At 41.3% G+C, this 19,426-nt stretch overlaps 1 protein-coding gene, 1 long non-coding RNA gene and 1 pseudogene across 2 annotated transcripts; 1 reads left to right on the forward strand and 2 right to left on the reverse strand.

Annotated features, from left to right (window-relative positions):
* Positions 1 to 268: 268 nt before the first annotated feature.
* Positions 269 to 1,290, reverse strand: LOC127776390 (disease resistance protein RGA2-like; annotated as a pseudogene).
* Positions 1,291 to 1,406: 116 nt separating this feature from the next.
* Positions 1,407 to 3,512, reverse strand: LOC127776391 (putative disease resistance protein RGA3). Its single transcript, XM_052302744.1, has 3 exons — positions 3,246 to 3,512; positions 1,495 to 3,054; positions 1,407 to 1,418 (listed from the first exon to the last, which is right to left on the reverse strand). The coding sequence occupies exons 1-3, from the start codon at positions 3,510 to 3,512 to the stop codon at positions 1,407 to 1,409; spliced, it is 1,839 nt and encodes a 612-aa protein (XP_052158704.1).
* Positions 3,513 to 3,788: 276 nt separating this feature from the next.
* Positions 3,789 to 8,289, forward strand: LOC127775731 (uncharacterized). Its single transcript, XR_008018029.1, has 4 exons — positions 3,789 to 4,034; positions 4,856 to 4,948; positions 6,291 to 6,398; positions 7,240 to 8,289. It is a non-coding gene; the product is annotated as an uncharacterized LOC127775731 (long non-coding RNA).
* Positions 8,290 to 19,426: the final 11,137 nt, after the last annotated feature.

The following is a 19,426-nucleotide window of genomic DNA, read 5'->3' on the forward strand; positions in this document are numbered from 1 at the left end:
CTGCTCTTCCACCGCGGCAGATCCTGCCATGGCTGACCCCAAACCTACTCCCGCTTTCGCACTCATTTCTAACATCAAAAACCACATCCCCCCTCACACTCCAACTCTATACATGGTGTGAACTTCTCTTTGTTCTTGGCCGTTTCAATCTCAAGGCACACATCGATGGCTCACCCAAACCAGCCAACGCTCAATTACAAACAAAAGGCTGTGGGTGCCGTAGCGTGAAGAAAAATACCACGGAAGTCTTTAGGAATCAGCTGCTATGTTACATTAATTCATACATGGAACTAGTAAATTTCAACAGTTCCACCTTCTCCTCCTTAGTCAGCAGGCCCTTTGTAAAGGGCTGCTCTACTTCGTGCAGCTTCGGGCAGTCCGATATGCTCACGACCTGCATGGATGAAAGAGCGTGCGATCCACCGATGGATGACAGCTCCGAGCACGACTTGAGAATCAGGCATTTGACCCGAAGATTTGTGCCTAGCGGAATGGACTCCATGTTGTTACAGGCACGGAAATGCAGGATGTCGAGAGAGGTGAGGCTCTGTAGGCAGGCCGGGAAGTCAAGCTTACGGCAATTCACAATAGAGAGTCGTCGGAGTGAGGGTGGCAAAACCATTCCCTGCGGGCACACCAATTTGCAGCGCCATATTTTCATCTCTTGTAGGTGTTCGAATCCCACGAAACTATCGACATGTATTGACAGTCCTAGATGGCTGGATTTGTTGATCTCTATGCACTCGATGGATGGCAAGTATTCCGGGGACAAGCACCCATCAAGATTCTGTAGCTGATAACAGTTGACAAGACGTATAGTAGTGAGTCCTCTAAGGCATGCAGTGCAGTTGCTGCTACTGCTGCTTGCATGCTTCGTCTTTTCACCACCAGTTGAACCACCAAGAATTGTTATTGCTTCCATCCGTAAATTTGCTTCTAGCATTAGCCGTTCGAGAGAAGGTAACGATGCGATCGATAGATTTTTCAAGCCATCACACTTGGAAAGCTCTAGACTCCTTAAATTCAACAGGCATTCTGGTCTAAACCAACTAGGAGAAAAGCTATCATCCCCAAAACCTTGGACTTTAAGGCGTTCAATTCTTGGTGGAGGACGCAAGGCTTCGACCACTCCATTCTCACTGCTCTTCCCTATCTCTTTGCCATGCCCTCGCCAGAGTAGAACTAGTTCCTGGAGGTATTGTTTTTCAACAAGGCTAGCCTCAGCGGCTTCTTTATCATTCTTAACATTACGAATAAACTGATAGTTAGCGTTCCACTGAGCTGATTCATGCCCCTCAGCTCACCAATCTTTCGCCCATCCCCTTTTCCAACTCTAAAATGTTTTAAGTTCCGTAGACGAGACAAATTTCCAAGCCTACTTATCTCTGATAACTTTGGAGAGCAACTCACTGGCAATGCTAGACAACGCAAGTTGATTAGCTTTATGACATCCAGACTAATTGCTTTCAGACTAGAACGACTTGCATCAACAACCTGTAGGCTGTAAAGGCTACAGAATTTCTTCGGCAATTCTTGTACACCGCTACGAGAAATATCAAGATAACGGAGACTGTTCAACTCGCCTATGCTCTCAGGTAGCTTGACCAGCTTACAACCCTTTAGGCTCAAATATAGGATGTTGGAGAGCTGATTGAACCAGGTAATCTCAACATTGAGTTTGATTCCAAACCTAAGTGAATGCAATTTGTTCAAATCCTGAATGCCTCTCATTCCGTTCTTCAGGGATTCATCAGCCACCTTCACGGACATATGGCGAACTACATGTAGCATTCTCCTCTCATTCCGAGACCTCAAATCTTGCATCAACAGGCATTCATCCACATAACCGGATTGTGCCATATCATGGATCAAGTCATGCATTACATATCTAGTTTGATCAGGGTACATGGGATCGGTTTGAAAAAGAAACTTGCTCCTCAAATCATCCAAATACCTAATCCCCATATCTTCAAGACGCGTGATTCCTCCTGACGCAACAAAGCCCTCGGCCACCCAAATGTCAACGATCTCATCTCGTTCAAAGCTATAATCTTTTGGAAACATGGAGCAAAATGCAAAGCATCTCTTAAGTTCTTGTGGGAGATATAAGTAGCTCAGCTGGAGGGCCGGTAATATCTCATTGTCTCGATGTGGCAGCTCCCACAATTCACTGTTCTGAACAGTCTCCCAATGTTGCACAGTCAGCTTCATATTCAACAAACGTCCAGTAGTTTTGGCAGCTAAAGGAGACCCACATAACCTAGAGGCAATGCTCTGACCAATATCTTGCAATTGAGGATATGATTCTGGACACTCTTCTCCGAATGCACACTTGCTAAAGAACTCCCAAAATATATCTCTATCCAAGCCTTCGAGTTGGATAGGCTTACAATTGTTGGTGGCAACACGATCAGCAACAGTTGTAAATCTTGTAGTTACTATGATCATACTGCCTTTAGGTCCGTTCTTGAATGGTGCATAAAATGACTCCCACTCATCAATAGCTTCTTGCCAAATGTCATCCAACACCAAAAGGAACTTTTGCCTCTCCAGCTGCTCCATCAATTCCACCTGAAGAGCATCTAAACCGCAAAGTGGCTTATACTCTTCCCTATTGAAAGACTCAATGATCTCTTTTGTTACTCTTTTCTTGTCAAAGAGGTCTGAAACACAGACCCATACCCTCCTATTGCCAAAGTAAGCTTGCACCCTTGGATCATTGTAGATGAACTGAGCTAGGGTAGTCTTCCCCACCCCACCAATGCCAAAAATCGGCAAGACGGGAACATTGTCGATGCATTTGGCCTCAGCAAGTCTGGGTCTTGCCCTACTATCTCTCTTCAGTTGCTTCGCTCTGGATGATGCTGATGTGTTGCCAATGACCGGGGCTGCTGCTCTCTTTCCTTTAGCCCGTGCTCGTGCAACACCACTTCTGGTGATCAGTGGCACACCCAGTAACTCAATCACATGATCTCGTTGACTGTCACGTCCAATCATCGAACACACACCCAGCTTCTCAATCACTAGATCTCGTTCTTTGTCACGGCCAAACACCTGAGACACACATATGACTAAACTTGTCTCTGGCATGTGTTGAACTGCCTCGATACTAACACCCACTGAATTAAGCACTCCTTCTAAATCAGCCACAGCCTTGTCGAGCTTCTCCCGGGCCTCCTTTATTTTTGTTTTGCTACCACGGATCAAACTTTTTGCAAGATTTAGAATGGAAGAATAGCGTTTACCGAACCAGTTCCGTTAGCATCCTCCATCTTTTGCCGCAGCGCCTGATCATCGGACTCGCGGAGAAGATCCTTGGCGTCGTAGGTGGTGTCCTTGAGCTGTGATAGAAGGATCGCCATGTCCTTGTTCTTGAACCTGCCCCACTCGCCACGATTGATGAGGAAGCGAGCCTTGGGCAAGGTGGCCTGGAGGCGGGACAGTTCATTTCTCAGCTGGGTCGCTTCATGGATGTTGATCCCGGTTGAGATGATCGTTTCCACGGCGTCCATCGCTGCTGCCGTAGTCCTCGATTACTTCTCCGGATTTGATCTTGCCCTCGCTACTTCGATGAGATCGAACGAGCGTATCGATTGAGATCACAAGGAGATTATGGGGTGGAGAAGTAGGAGCAACTAGGTCAAGTCAATGGACCTCCTCGGTTATGGACTTCCTGTAGAATCCACCAACTCCACAAGGTGACGTGGCCACCTTGACAGCCACGAGCTCTCCCTAACACCCCGAATTAATTAATCAATCAATTAATAAATATACTTAACACTAACACAGCTAACGACCCCACTAATCTCTCCCTCTCCCTCTCGTCGAAATTCCAATTCCACTCGCCTCGCCTCGCCTCCCCCACCTTCCGATTCGCTCGCGTATTATATTGCGCCGTCTCGAGACTTCTAGATCCTTCCAGTGGAACCCGCCGCCGCTTCTGGATCCTTCTCCTGCTCCTCATTTTAAGCGCCACCTCCCCCGCCCCCCCACGCCACCGACCGAGCTGCCGGCGGAGGTGCGAAGCCATCGAGGTGAGTGGAAGCTTCTGGAACCTTACCCTCCTTTTTCCTTTCTATCTCGCTGCGGTTGGCTTAATTTGCCTCTGCGGGCGCGTCGCGGTTTTGCTTCTAGAACCTTCTAGTTCTTGTGGTGGTATGAAGTTTCTCCGTGAGTGTCAAATGTGGATCCGCCATTAGAGATGGATTTGAGTTCGCTGTGCTTTGTGACGATAGGCTTGTTTCGGTGGAGATTTCATGGATAGGTCGACGACGAGTTCATAGAAGGAGGGGCTTTATATGCATTAGATGAACGGCTTCCAACAGTTTCCGTAGCAAGAAGCTTCTATGGTTTAATCTAATTCTAGGAGGGCGGTAGGGGTGATGTTTGTGTGCCGAAGTCTTGCTAACCTGGATCAATGGAATGCGCTTGTTGTGCAATGCAGTTGGAAACTGTGGAGTAGCCCGTGTGACAGTGTGAGTTAATTACTTGGTTGCTTATTTGAGGATTAGGATACACACAGGAGGTCATGAGATGTTGTTTGGTTAAACTGAACATTTAATTTGTAGTCTATTAGGCTGAAAGGAAAATAAAGAACCATTCAGCCTAGTTGCAAGACTAGTTTTTCTTTGCCGTTGGTGAATTGTACTGTGTTTAAGCCAAACTAAGTTGTTAAAGGTTTAGACTGACGTCCCCTTATGTGATGTTTATCTTTGTTGTTGTTGTCATATTTTGAAAATTGTGCATTCACCATCTCTAAAATAGCTCATAGGGCATTAACGAGTGATTTCAATCGAGGTGCCTTGTTTACAACTATTGCTTTGCATATTCTGATCATTGCAATGTTTTCAACCAGTTATTGCATATGGTGGCACCAAGCATGAGGTTACAACTGCATTACTTGCAAGGGAATCACAAGTCACAAGAAACACATGTTATTACAATGGATGTAAGATTTTTTTATTCCCAGTTTATTTTCCCATGATTTTGCGACAGTGAATAGTTTTATTTTTTTTAAATAAAATGAACTTACATGATCATTGATGTTGTCTTTAACAACAACTCACCAATGAACAACCATACATTGTCATATGTGAACTCTGGTTAAAGAGTATCTTTTTGTGACTTAAGATAAATGGGCATCTGTCCTGCAAATGGAGATGGAAAGTTTGCATAGAAGTAACAGTGATATGCTATTCTGCTTATAATCACCTTTCCAGATATATGTTGTGCTGTACTAGCAGTCTAATACATACTATATGATGTCTGTTGTTAATATTCAGAAAATGACCCTGTTTTTTGCCACCATAAGTTTCCAACTTTTCAGGCTATCATATTTCAGTATGCTGTGATAGATAAGTGAACCTCTTTGTGTGTAAATGTTTCATGGTCTGATGGATAAACAAGATAATTGTGTACAGAACCCAGCTTGCAGCACATCTGCATTAAGCAGATGTAGTTTTGCTGCAAGCAAAGCATGGCCTATTGCTATACCATTGCCTTTGTGAGTGGAATGGTATATCTTCTAAATTAAGGAAAAGATGACTTTCTCCTTTTCTGGAGCTATGTTGGGGTTGGCTCTGTTCAAGATCAGAGGGAGTATATTCCTCCTCTCAAGAGCTCAAAACTTTTCTTGTGAATAAGTTTCCATGTTAAGGACTGCATAGAGCCCCTTTTCCATTGATAGGTACACCCAAGGCAGCGGGCAGTCTCATTATATAAAATTATGTTGGTATGGTCAAAGCGCACCATCAGCAGGTTGAACCTTCCTACTTAGTTCTTCAATTCCTTGTGTCAAAGGTGGTCCTATGGCAGAAGATTGATTGCTTCAATCTAAATGGAATTAAAACAAAGTTGCAGATATTAATGAAGCACATGCTAAGGTGACCTTCATCTGAGATGTGACTATTGACATCACATACGCTCATTTTGAGTTGGTTCTCTAAATTCCAGAGATCTCTTGCATTTAGGCCAGCAAGCTCCTGTCCATATTTGTCAATAAACACAGGACGGAGTTGATTTAACATTCTGAGAAAAATTGTCACAATTTGATTTCTTATAAATGTATTCTTTCTCACTAACTTACTAATATTATGGAAGAGAAGCTGCTTCACTTTCCATTGCAGAATATTTCATTTACATATAAAACGATTCATTCCTGACCTGAACGTATTTATCTTTACACTTTTGTTTCATACAGTTCTTACATGATTTTGCTATTGCCTGAAAAAATATAATTGACTTGAAAAAGCATTAGCTTCGTTATTGACCTGTGATTTAACTCTTTGCAGAATCAATGGGTCATCATACTATGACTTTCTTGCAAGTTGTGCAGTTGTTGCCTCAAGCTTGCTGCCTCCGTCTGTCAGAACTGCAACTAAGCTAGGAAGTTCAATCAGGTTTTTTTTTTTATCTTGAACAGTAAATTCAATGTTGACAATTAATGTAGTAATGATTTCTTAAGGAATGAATACTAATTTTGTGTTCATGGGGATCGATAGTCTTTTTTAAACGTCATGTTTAAACACGATCATTACTGGTGCTTTGAGTAGAGCCTAATACTGCATTACTATTTATTGCTTGCTGTTATAGTTTGTTACGTACCATGTCCATTCCTTAAGGAAGCTAACAATAGATCTATCTTTTGTATTTTCCTCTTCGTGACACCTTTTTCAATTGGATACGTGCAGTATAAAACTATCGAATTCACATTAAGAGTGCGATATATTTTGGGATCTTCATTCTCCTTATTTGAATCATGATCTTATTCACAGTATATATTCTATGTAATATGAGTATGACTACATGGAACACCTACTATGTCCTCGATAAATTATAAGTAGCTTTTGATCCTCCTAAGATTTTTATCTTATGAACACATGATTACCATTGACTGTTTTCTTGGGAAAAAAATTAACATGACCCGCTTGTTTCAGGTCAGCTTGTGACCTGTATTGTACGTTAGTATTATTGTTTTATGGTGTAATTGCTAGTAGTTATCAACCCATGCACCTGTACGGGCTAGAAATTTAAAACATGTTTGCCTAGTGCCGAATAATTTAGGATTTACTAAATACTACCACATCGTCTGGCAGATGTACTATTTCCACTACTATGCCAAATTTTCACAAGAATTCGAACTTTCTTATTCTCAAAGCCATGTGTGTGCTAACTGTCGAAACAGAACCAAGCGTAGCATGCCTATGAACATTTAACTTAGGCATTTAAATATTATGCTAGATGTTCTGGCTGGACTGATCCCCCGATGATGGTGTTCTGTGTTTTGTTTGATCATGGCTGTGTGCAACTGTGCATACATCCACAACTGGTTATGCACTTTTGATCGTCAGCGTACGGTGGAAGATGATGAGACAGGACTGGCAAGTGAAGTGGTGACCAAATGATGTGAACGTCATTTGGCACCTCAGAGGTACATCAGAGGTACATGTATGAATCTTAGTGTTAATTGTTCAAACATAGGTTTTCTCTTCCTCCAAGAGGAATTGGTTTATTTTGGGAGGAAGGGTTTTTTTTGGCCGCCTCCTCTTCTTCTTCTTCTTTTTTTTTTTTTTTGAGATGTCTGTCATTTGGATCAGTAATGTTGAAACATGTGTTATGTGAAAACTCTCTAAATAGTTTTTTGTTGCACGCGTCTATTACTTGGTACAGTAAATGGTAATGGATACATTCGGCCCAAATATGTGTACATTGGTCCAAAGGTGCGCATAAGCTGGCCCGATTCGGTCTAATTTCTCGAGTGGGCTTCGTGCGGTTCATTCAAAATTAGTTGTGGGCCAAATTTCCTTGCAGCTACTATTGACTGTAGGCCAAAATTTGGCTCATATTTGACCATCTGTTGGCACGTGGACTAAAATAGGAATGAGTCTATTTGCCTGACTAAAATTGGCATGATAGGAAGGGTGTTAGGTGCCTCCCTCATCTTTTAACTGCTTATTGAATCGTCTCCCTCAATTTCAAAACCGCGTATAATGCTTTCTCCTTTTCAAAAACCAGAGCGGAGAGCAGTTTCTGTGGACGTAGTAGGTTGATCACAGTTGACTTGTTAAGTCAGTAGGTGCCTAGGTGGGACATACATGCCAATGACTTTCTCCTTATATCATCCTTTTGCTCACCTCTCCCTGTTCTCTCTTTCCTCTCTTCCCTCTTCCTCTCTCTCACCTTCCATCAACAGCACCTTCCATCAACAGTAGCCGTCAGGAGGGTGGTGACAATGGTGAGCCAGACCTAAGGAAGGCGGTGGTAGAGGCGAGCCGGAGCCATGCGTTGTTAGGGGTTTGTATCGGGCTAGGCAACTGGCTGCGTCGCATGATAGGAAGGGTGTTAGGTGGCTACCGGCAAAGGACTTGCAGTGAGTGTTGCTCGGTGGTCAAGCGTGAAGGTGAGTGGCTGTCCGCACCCTCCTCACTTGTGGAGGAAGCCGAGGAGGCACGAGGGCATGCTGCAATTTGGTTTTCTGTAGACACGCCAAATGGATGATGTGGCGGCGGAGGAGCTTGGAGGTGGCGACGCAATAGACAATGGTGACGACGTCCAACCATGCCACGATCCCCAGCAACACGTCCATCGAAATCTGAATCTAATCCGTGGACGCATGGTGGTGCTTCCATGGTGGCATCTTCATATCACCTTGCTATCATCCATGTCATGCCTGCTCGACCTCGACCTATTGTCGTGCAATTAGGAGGACAGTGGCGACTACGCGCTGCACCACGTCGCGGACACGCTGCACCGATTCGCCTCCGACGAGCATGACCAAAGATGAGTGGACTCAATGGGAGGAGGCAACCCATTGGAAAGCTCAACTGCTTCGGGGGACCGTCTTCCTCGTCTTTGGCTCACCACCACTGCTGCCCTCCCCAGATCTAGCTCGCCACCACCGTTGCCCTCCCAGGCTCTACCCCTGCTGGAAGGTGAAAGAGAGGAAGAGGGAGTCAATTTGTACAGGCTTCCGAAGATGGAGAAGCGTTATATCTGGTTTTTTGGTTGAGAATTGTGATTCAATTAGGATCAATAGAATGAGAGAGGCAAAATAGACTTGTTCCATGAAAATATCATTCCATCTTAAATGTTTAGATGGCCTATTTTCTGGCTAAGATCAAGCAGTTGTGGGCTTAATCTCACGCTGTTACAAATAATTGTGGGCTTTAATTTCTTAATTCCTCCCACGTACATATGAGAATTTATTAATTATTTGTAGTTATTTTGATGGTCGCTTTAGTAGCAAGTGGAGATTACGGGTGAGCCTCAAAGGCACCTGCATGCGCTGGATATTCTTTCTGGTTGGTCGTTTATCTCTGTATACGATGAGAAAATCCTTTTTTAAAGCAAATTGTATGGGCGTTACATGAACTTACTATATGGATGCAATCATGTACATAAATTTGCAAAGCATGAATTTGATAGTGCGTATGACCCAAAACCAAAATTGCACATCATAACTAATTTTGATAGGTTTGACACAGATTAGAAGAACACAACATAGGCCCGTTCTTGTGTACGATGAACTAACTCAAAGAACATACTCTATCTAAATTCATTAACATCAATATGAATATGGGAAATGCTAGAATGACTTACATTGTGAAACGGAGGAAGTAACATTTTCCCCTCTTCAAACCCCCCCCCCCCCCCCCCCCCCCACAAAGTCACAATGTTTTTGGCTGCCTCTGATTCTCTCCTTTTTCTGGAGGTCTGGACAAATACAACAATGACAAACTAGGGATTCTCTTGAGCTGAACAAAAGCAAGAGTCGTGTTACTTGTGTAATCCTGTAACAACACCCATCTTGTAAGTTGTAAATTTAGATGCGCATTAGCACGAGGGAATCCCAGGTATTTTGGCCTTATAGGATTGATGAAATTTTAGAAACTATGAGTTTTTGTTATACTACGAAATCCCGATGAGTAAATTCTTTATTTTTGCCCCCAATACCAACTTGTTTTAGGTACTTCAAAAACATGGCAAAACACGGATAAATTATGTTCTTTGTTTTATTTGGTACACGCAGCCCTTGCAACTAGTTTTTTTCCACCTCATGATTGCTTAGTCTTTCTAAACCAAAAAGAGGGGAAAAAAAGAAAATTTGCTGTAGCATGTGATTTATCTCCCATATCCTGTGCCACAAGGATATTTGCCACCCATCCTTCTTAAAAAGTCTAAAACTTGTAACCGTCTAACAGTGCAGTCCTAGTTCTATTTCTTCAAAAACCTCATACCCATACCCCTTTTCTTTAGCTTACATGATATAGATTATCGCAGAAACACACTTTCCAAGCTCCTAAATTGTACGATTCTTTTAGAAAAACTTATCCATTGGCATTTCTTAGAGAACTTTTTTAAATCAGCATTTTAACTTGCTTTCTAATATTTAATTCTCTCCTTAAATAATTATCATAAACTCGGTTTCATCCATCATCCATCAACAAAGAAAAAACAAAACAGACCATACTACTCCCATATCAGCAATCAACTCAAGGCCATGGTCCATACTACTACCAAGCAGTCCAAAAGGATTGCAATCTGCTGCAAGTTACAGCTAGCTAGCTAACTAGCTAGGAACGATATGAACAATCAGCAGGTTTTTTCTTCTTTTAAAAGGAAGGTAAGAGCTTTGCCTCGTATATTGATAGAGTAGGAATCATCAGGGTTGGTGAGCCGGCAGCACACGGACGACGACCCGGCCATTTCTTCAACGCAAATTGTACTCACTCGCTACTACTCGTAGCGAAATAGCGATGCAGTGGCCGCTTTCACGACAGCTCAAGCCGTGTGCCTGCTAGCTTTGGACCTCGGCTCGTTCAGGGCACGCACACATCTGCGTCAACCTTACCTCCTTTTATCTGCTTGCTGAAAAGGCAGGAGTTATTTTCTCTGCTTGTTACTGCTTCTGTTCTAAAATATAAAAGTCTAAAATCATATAAGACATTTTATAGAAAATACATATTCAGATTTGTAGTAATAGAAAATATTTCATCCGATTCTAAGTCTTTATATTTTCGGAGAGAGGGAGTATTAATATTCCACCCGTTTCATATTATAAGTCATTTTGATTTTTTTTCTAGTCAATTTTCTTTATATTTGACTAAGATTTTATCTATAACACTAAATTAGTAACATTGAATATATTATTTAATATGTTTGGCTTTTTTATTGAAAGTGCTACTATATTTTTTTATAAATTTGATCAACTTTAAAAGTTTGATTAGAAAAAAATCACAACAACTTAATATAAAATAGAGCGAGTATATGCACTTGTCGCCTTCTGCATACGTTGTCTGAAAACGAGCAAGGAGAGGTGAAATACTGAAAATGCATATAGTCCTTTTCTGCTTCCCTGCCATGATGGGAGCATATATGCTGCTTTAATATGTTCCCTATTTGGTTATTAGGATTTAGGAGTAGTTTTTTTAATTTAATTTGAAGTAACTACTGTGTATCTTAATTTTGCACTTATCCACATTGCAAACTGGACATATATATAGTGTATTGCTATAATCTAGCATATGTTTCCTAATCTGAATTTAAGAAATCTCTAGATATACGTCATCGATTAATATATAAGTTCGGCTCTAATCTCTAGCTACCTGCTCTTGTAATTGTATTTTTTGTTTTGGCTATGGACCGAACCATATGCATGATAACTTTGTATGGTGGTACCTACCTTATCTTGACAAGATGAGTGATGAGTTGGAACTAAAAACAGATTCTACCGGCTTTCTCACTGACCAATTGTATGCTGCCAGCCACTCTTCTACTGAGATACGGTGGTTCACATAATTTTCTGCAACCGAAGCCGTTTAAATATCAGAATGTTTTTAAACATCTAGATTTTATGAATAAAAAATCATATTAGTAGTTCCCCCATATAACTTCATCGGGGGTATTTTTACCATTCTGAATGTAACGGAAGGTATCATATTGTTTTTAAGTAAAACTTGGTAACTTCAAGTATTAGATATTTCAACTATTTTACTACCGAAATTAACGGTCAAATTTGCAAGTCGAAGATCGTGTCAACATATAAAATGACATGTTGTAGTGGCCACATTGCCAGGGGCGTCTTTCTTTCAGCGTAATTGAAGCTGTCACTTTTGCTTTAGCTTCTGGGCAAGTTGCAATCAGATCATTACCATCTCTTCCTTTTGGAACCTTGGATCATAATCATCTCTGACTGATGTATGGTATACTGAAAGAACAGTAAGTGCTAAGCTAGCTTCACTCGCTGCCTTCACCAAAAGTGAGCATGAAACTTCCTAGCTTCCGTTCACGACTTTACATAGATGTTCCTAATAATGTCACACAGAGTTAGAATATAGGACTGTCTCGAATCTTCCTCAAGTACCAATTTAGAAATGCAGAGGCATTTGCTGGCTACCTGCTCTAGGAGATTAAGACCATATTATTCTTAGTAGTACACTTACTCGGTTTTTACCAACCTTTTCATCTCCAAAATGGTGGAGTACACCTATGTCTAGAGTTGAATGTGAAACACACCAATGTTCAAGTGTTGAGTAGGCAATTAGCAAGGAGAAGAAAAAGTTTTTCAATCCAAGAGTTCTAATCTCTCCTCGCCGCGGGTAATTCGCTGACTTAAGTCAATATGAAAAAGTGTGGAAAATGGGTGGTCTCGAAACGGTTGTGTGCATCACATGATGTAGAGGCTGGGATACATAAATATTCTGTTGTCTAGAAAAAGTGCCGGTCGCAAAACGTTGAATTTGATCTTGCTCTTGACTTCTGGCAGTAACATTTTCTGCAGCTAAAGATTTTGACATTCATGTCAACAACTTCTTTTTCCATATTTTTTCTTTTTCTCCCGGAATCATCTCAACAACTTCAATAGTTGCATACATCAAACTGAAAATCTTGCGCGGCCATTACGCCGACAGTTCATATGCCACACTCTGACATCATATAACACAAATGCAGGTGCACTTACAGAAAAGGCAGGCAGACACTGAAACCTGAGGCTGACCTCACAACAGATTCATAGGAGTCGGCAGGTATAAATCTACTGTTTGGTCCTATTACCCAAATCAGCATATATTTTTCCTTGCAATCAGAGCATTTTACACGCTCCTTGCTAAGGTACTATAAATCATTTGGTACTGAATATTTAGAGGATGATTCGTAGGCTGGGATTGTTCTTGGTATGGTTGTTTCACCTTGATGTAATTAGCTGAGTTCAATAAAGCTCCCATTATCAGAGAGAGAGAGAGAGAGAACGCGCACGTATGATTCTTATGATAACTTTGCAGTACTTTGAATATTACATTGATTCTTATTTTTTTTGACAATTAAAATCAATCCAGCCTCTACATAAAGTGATAAAGATGTATCTGGTATCTTTGGCATTTGACACTATACAAATCTTGTTTGGTTGAGAAGTATGAAGTCAAAGCCATAGGTCCATAGCTACCGGCATACTCGACGTTCAGGCCATGAGCAGATTGCTGTTCTACCTGTCTCAACTCTGAAGAAGGTGTCAACATCCATTAACAGCCAAAGTCTTCTGAATAAATAACTGCAATTGTCGCCTTCCAATTACGCAAGCCTGAAAACAGGCAACGAGACAGCGCTTTCTTCCTTGAATGATTGAGTCATGTTGTCTTGTATCTCAACAATTCTCCAATGCATGTAGGACGAACAAAACCTTGTTTATGGTTACCCAATTTCATTTAAAAACATATTCAGGCACTGCACTCTGAAAAAAATAAGTCTATAGACCACTGCATCTCTGAATGATTCTTCTCTTTTTGTTTGTTTCTTTTTTGACACAGATGGATAACAGCAGCAATGTAGCATCCTTGGTTATCTACAGTTGCACAACTACTGACATCGATGCTGGTTTGAGTAGTCCCATAGAATTCTTCAGCAATCTCAGTCAGTTCCTGTAATACTACTCTAGCAGAGAAGCATGTACCAGGAATAATTCCTTGACTGACAAAGATACAGTGATACTAGATTACTACTAGTATTAGATTACATCAAAATCACACATTTTCTAGTGCGGTTAACCTTAAGGGAGGCAATTAGACTCCATGATGCAAATCACGCAGGACCTCAAATAATGCACTGGGAAAAGAGGGGAAAAGCAGACACTGAAACTGAAACAAAAACTGAAACTGACTGCACAACAACGATTCTGAATCAGCAGGCAGGTAGCTACCGCTTGGTGCCACTGCCAGACACCCAAAAAATCAGCACAAACTTTTTTTCAACCAACTTATTTTTATTTTCTTGAATCGAATGCGCAGATCAAAAATCTTCAGAACACTTTTTATGATCTGCTGAGCTTTATTAGGTGTGAGAGAGGTTTAAGCGTCAGCATTTGAGTGACTTTTTTTTGGTGTGCTTTTGTTGTGTTCATGCGTCTCCTAATCGAGTTGATTCTGGAACACTCAAAGGGGAGAGGCAACGACGGTGAAACCGACGGTGCAGCCGCCATGGATACATGCTTGCAGATTGCAGCTATCCCTCTACCTTAAGACATGCGACTTTAAGTCAATGGTATGTGGGTTCATAGCAAAGAGAACATATATGTATGTCATATGATTTACTCTCAACGTACCAAAATATAAGAGATTTGGGCTGAATGGGACATATCCTAATACTATGAATCTGGACAGGCTTTTAGTCCATATTCATAATATTAGAATGTGTCACATCCAACTAAAATACTTTATATTTTGGAACAGAGGGTATTTTAGATCAGAGGGAGTAAGTTAGAGAATCTCAATTTGGAGATGGGCAATGGATCGTTCAAACAAAAAAAGAGAGATGGGCAGTGGAGTTTGATGCTGAATCGTCACTGTCTCGGTATCTTTTCTCTGGTGCTTGTATCCTACCGTTTTGTCAGCAGGCATCCTGTCCGAGGATCTTATAGTTCAGCTAGCATCGTTTGTGCGTTGCAACTTTCGGATATTGTTTAGACAAAATGTACTGCAGGATCTAAATAAATGCACTATAGGATCTCAATTTGGAGTGCAAATAATTATTCTTAGATAAAAAAATGTGCAATGATGTATGCAAGGTTGTTAAAATCGCAGATTCTAAATCGGATCGGAAAGCTTACGATAGGATCTTAACTATTGAATCGTAAAATCATGTAGATTCTTTTGACTAGAATCATAGAAACAATCCTACAATCGAGTTGGATCGTAAAATCATAGTCACACAATAAAATCAAGATTTTGACAACCATAAATGCACGAGATTCTTACCACTGATAGTGAGTAAAACTGACTTTGACATTTATTGGTCACACACTTTGTTTAACTCAACTAAAGGCTGAGTTTGGTTGTTTACTTTCCCAACTCATTTCTCTCATTTTTCGTGTATATGTTTTTTCAAACTATAAACGATGTATTTTTTAAAAAAAATGTCATATTAATCTTTTTAAAAAATAGCTAATACTTATTTAATTATGTGCTAATAAGTCGCTCTGTTTTACTTACCAGAGATTAGTTTTCAACCCATAAAAAAACAGAGACTAAGGCGGGTCAAGAGATACCCACAGAGTAACACATGCCCGTTACTAAATTATCAGTAATTTAGTGATATACAAAACCATGGATTGACGCGGCTAAAAAAATTGCTTCCGACTGCATGGTCAGGCGACTCCTTACCGTCAGCAGTAAAAAAACGATCGATAGATCAGGTGTATTCCCCAAATATTTTTATCAACTTATGAAAAGGTAGATGTATAAAAAGCCTAAAAGCCTAAAAGGTGTCATAGTTATTAGACGACGGTCAATACATTATGTGGATGATGGATGAAAACTGGAGAACTACACAATGGTAGGACAAGAGCTAGCAGCTAAGAACGCCGTCAGCTAAGCCTATAGCTAACTATATATACACATATCCGTCAGATAGAGCAACTACAAATTTTAGTGAATTAATTAACAATGATATGTGTTGATTGCATCTTGCTTAGGATGCAAATCTCAGGCAAACGCGATAGCTAGGCGGCCGGCTAGCGACCTCTACAAAAAGCTTATTTAGCTTAGTTATCTTAGAAACTAAAGGTTAGCTTTTAATTATTTGCATTGGCTTCTTCTGCTCTACCGATGTCATCAAGAAAGACCATCTAATCATGCAATCAAGCCCGTTTTGGATTATGCGTTCAACTCGCTTTAGGTGACTAGTTTTTAATAAAAGGAATAACAAAGGAATCCAATATAGCAAACTTTTGTTGAATTTCTCTCTGACATTGACTCTCAACCCGAAATAATGTACGATTACAAAGCCGGTTGATTAACAATTAGAACAAAACTTCCGCCTTCTCGAAAAAAAATTAGAACATTTGAAATCCTCGGTGGATCCCGGGAGGATGTTCTATACCATCCAAAAAAATAGAATGTTTTTTCATTTTAACAAAAAAAAATTCAAATTTATCAAAATTTGTCCAAAACTTGAAAAATATTAGTAGATTTCTGAATCCCCACACCCCCCCCCCCCCCCCCCCAAAGAAAAATCCAAAATTTCGACGATGTACTCTGAAATAACCATGGATATATTCAATGCATCACAGATCCATGGCCACGCACAGGGCTATGCATATATGCTCGTCAAGAAAATGGACATATTATATACTCCCTCCGTCTCATAATATAAGGGATTTTGAGTTTTTGCTTGTACTGTTTAACCACTTGTCTTATTAAAAAAATTTTAGAATTATTTTTTTTGACTTACTTTATTATCTAAAGTACTTTAAACACAACTTTTCGTTTTTTATATTTGCACAAATTTTTTTAATAAGACGAGTAGTCAAACAATACAAACAAAAACTCAAAATCTCTTATATTATGGGACAGAGGGAGTATTAATTCCACCATTTTGTGAATAAATTACATGCTTAAAACTGACAAAACGCCATCATCACGCAACCCTGTGCTACTAACTCTCATGCCACAAACCCAATTACGGCCAAGATACAAGCCGCCACGAGACACAAATGATAAGGACAGGCAGAGACATCGTAATAATAAGAGAACAACGAGCTAGTCATGAGAGAGTAGCAAGTTTTTCCGTGTCATCTTAATTTGGAGAAAGAAAAATGCTTTTTTTTTCTTGTCGTAATTTTCCAATTAAATTCTGCTTGAAGAGAGCTCATCATGTGTCTATATATAGTGTGAAAGGGAGGAAAAAAAGAGATAGACGAAAAAGACGGAAAAGAATTTCGAAGAAAATGAAAATGCCATCCACCATATAATGTTATTCACAAAAAGTCAGGTCGAATTGACAGCGAATTAATTTCCGGAAAAGTTGAAATAGCAAATCATTTGTCTGTCCTTTTACATAAAGCAAGAAAACTCAACTGGTGCTACAGTACTTTTTTTGAATAAAGGGATTACCTCCAGCTTTTTTATAGCATTTATTCAGTACATGTCATTTAGTTTTCTTGTAGGTGTGTGGTTGTTTTCCGTTTTGGTTGGAAAGTACTTGCGTTGTGTTCTTGCGAGAATGCAAATGTAAAGATGATGGCAATTATATCGTGCATTTATGGTCATAGCTGGTACAAATTGAGAGTACTACTAATTAATTGTTGAAAAAAAATGACAAACGGGATATAATAGAGACAAAGATGGTGGAATATAACAAATACTAATTTATCTGATGGGAATAAGAGGAGCAGGAGGCAAGACGGCCAGCCTATATTCATTCAAACTCAAGTGGCATAATAACAGCAAAACCAAATTCCAGCACACAACAAATGTGGGACAAAATAGGGCAGGAGAAGGTACATGCATCATGCATGGCAAACAAAACTTAAATTTGCTTTTTAGAACGGAGAATTAATTTACACCTCCGGACTTTGTACATATAGCCAGAAAACAATAATAAAAAAGTATATGATGGATGATCACAAGTACTCCTAGGAAACAAAGCTAACTAATAAATCGGTGAACATCTTAATCCTGACTAGGGGTGGGGGGGGGGGGGGGAGCTAATTGAGAGCATCTCTAAGAGACTAGCCAAATAGCTCTCCAAGCTAAAATTTGGTTAACTTGGATAAAAAAATCTACTCCAACTGACTAGCTAAATGGCTCTCCAAGCTATCCAGCTAGCTAAATTCCCCACATCACTAGCCAAAGTTGGCCAGCCAGGACGGCTGGCTATCTGGTGTGGGTCCCACCCCCTCTCTCCTCTCTCTCCCCCTTTCCCCATCCCATCCCAGCTCCCTCCCTGTCCGCCGCATCCTTCTGCCCAGAGCTGTCGCCGTCGTCCTCTCGGAGCCGCCGCCTTCGTTGTCCTTTTGGCTCCACCGCCACCGTCATCCGCGGCGAGATGGCGCATCCCTTCGTCTTCCCCCGACCCTCCGGGATCTGGAGCGGGGCGACGACGGCAACGGCGACGACGAGCTGGCCCTCCGCCCGCACAATGCCGTCTCCATCGACGCATTCTGCGCCACCGACCTCAAGGCGATGGCGGTAGGGTGGGGTCGGGGCAACGACGACGCGGAGTCCCCCGGCGACGACAGCGCGGAGGACGGCGCGGAGGCCCGTGGCGATGACGGCGAGGAGGCCCGCGGCGACGATGGCGCGGAGTCCCCCAGCGACGACAACGTGGAGTCCGCCGGCGGCGACAACGGCGCGGAGGCCCGCGGCGACGACGGCGCGGAGGAGGCCCGCGGCGACGCCGGCGCCTCCTCCCTCCCTCCCTCCGCTGCAAGCTCCGCCCAACCTCCCTCCTCTGCAGCGGACGTTCCGCTGCCACCGACGCCGGCCACCGCGCATCGACGAGACGCCGGCCACCGCGCATCGTGTGGACATCATCGGGATGGTTGCAGTGGGAGAAGAGAAGAAGGGGAGAAAGAGGAAGAAGAATAGATAGTAGAAGCTGACATGTGGGTCCTAATTGTCATAGGCTCGTAATGGAGAGGGTAGATGGAGAGACTGTTGGAGTGAGGAATGAGTTTGGCTTGCCAAATCAATTGGAGAGTTGGCTATATAGGTGTTTAGAGAGTCCGTTTTAGAGAGGTTGTTGGAGATGCTCTTAGCTGGCTCAGTGGAACAGTTTAAAATTGCCCTGATTGATTTGGATAAAAATTATTCAATTTTGAATGAAAGTAGTTTTTACAATGGCTCTCCTTAGCTCGTTAAGAATAAATATATGCTGAACTGATAAGGTAAAAAATAATAAATTATATAAAAGTAATTTGAAGAAAGCTCGATAAAAAAGCCGACCAAAGCTTTTTTTTCCCCACTGATCATGACAGTCATTGAGAAAAACAAACAACTCATACTAGCTCATAACCCATATAAGAAAAAAAAACCTCTAATGACCGTCGGACTATACGCTTCTCTAACTATAGATACATGACGATTATAAATCTTAATATTATGTTACAAATTAAATACATGTATTTTTTTAGAATGCAAGAAGATCACCTTAGAGCAGG

This window comes from Oryza glaberrima, chromosome 6 (assembly GCF_000147395.1).
Source record: "Oryza glaberrima chromosome 6, OglaRS2, whole genome shotgun sequence".
Taxonomy (NCBI): domain Eukaryota; kingdom Viridiplantae; phylum Streptophyta; class Magnoliopsida; order Poales; family Poaceae; genus Oryza; species Oryza glaberrima.

What these genes read in the sequence shown, in the direction of transcription:
- LOC127776391 (XM_052302744.1), bottom strand. Translation starts at nt 3,512, where the DNA reads ATGGACGCCGTGGAAACGATCATCTCAACCGGGATCAACATCCATGAA. An exon ending in ATGCTAACGGAACTGGTTCG is followed by an intron (nt 3,055 to 3,245) that starts GTAAACGCTATT and finishes TGTGTGTCTCAG; the next exon opens with GTGTTTGGCCGTGACAAAGA.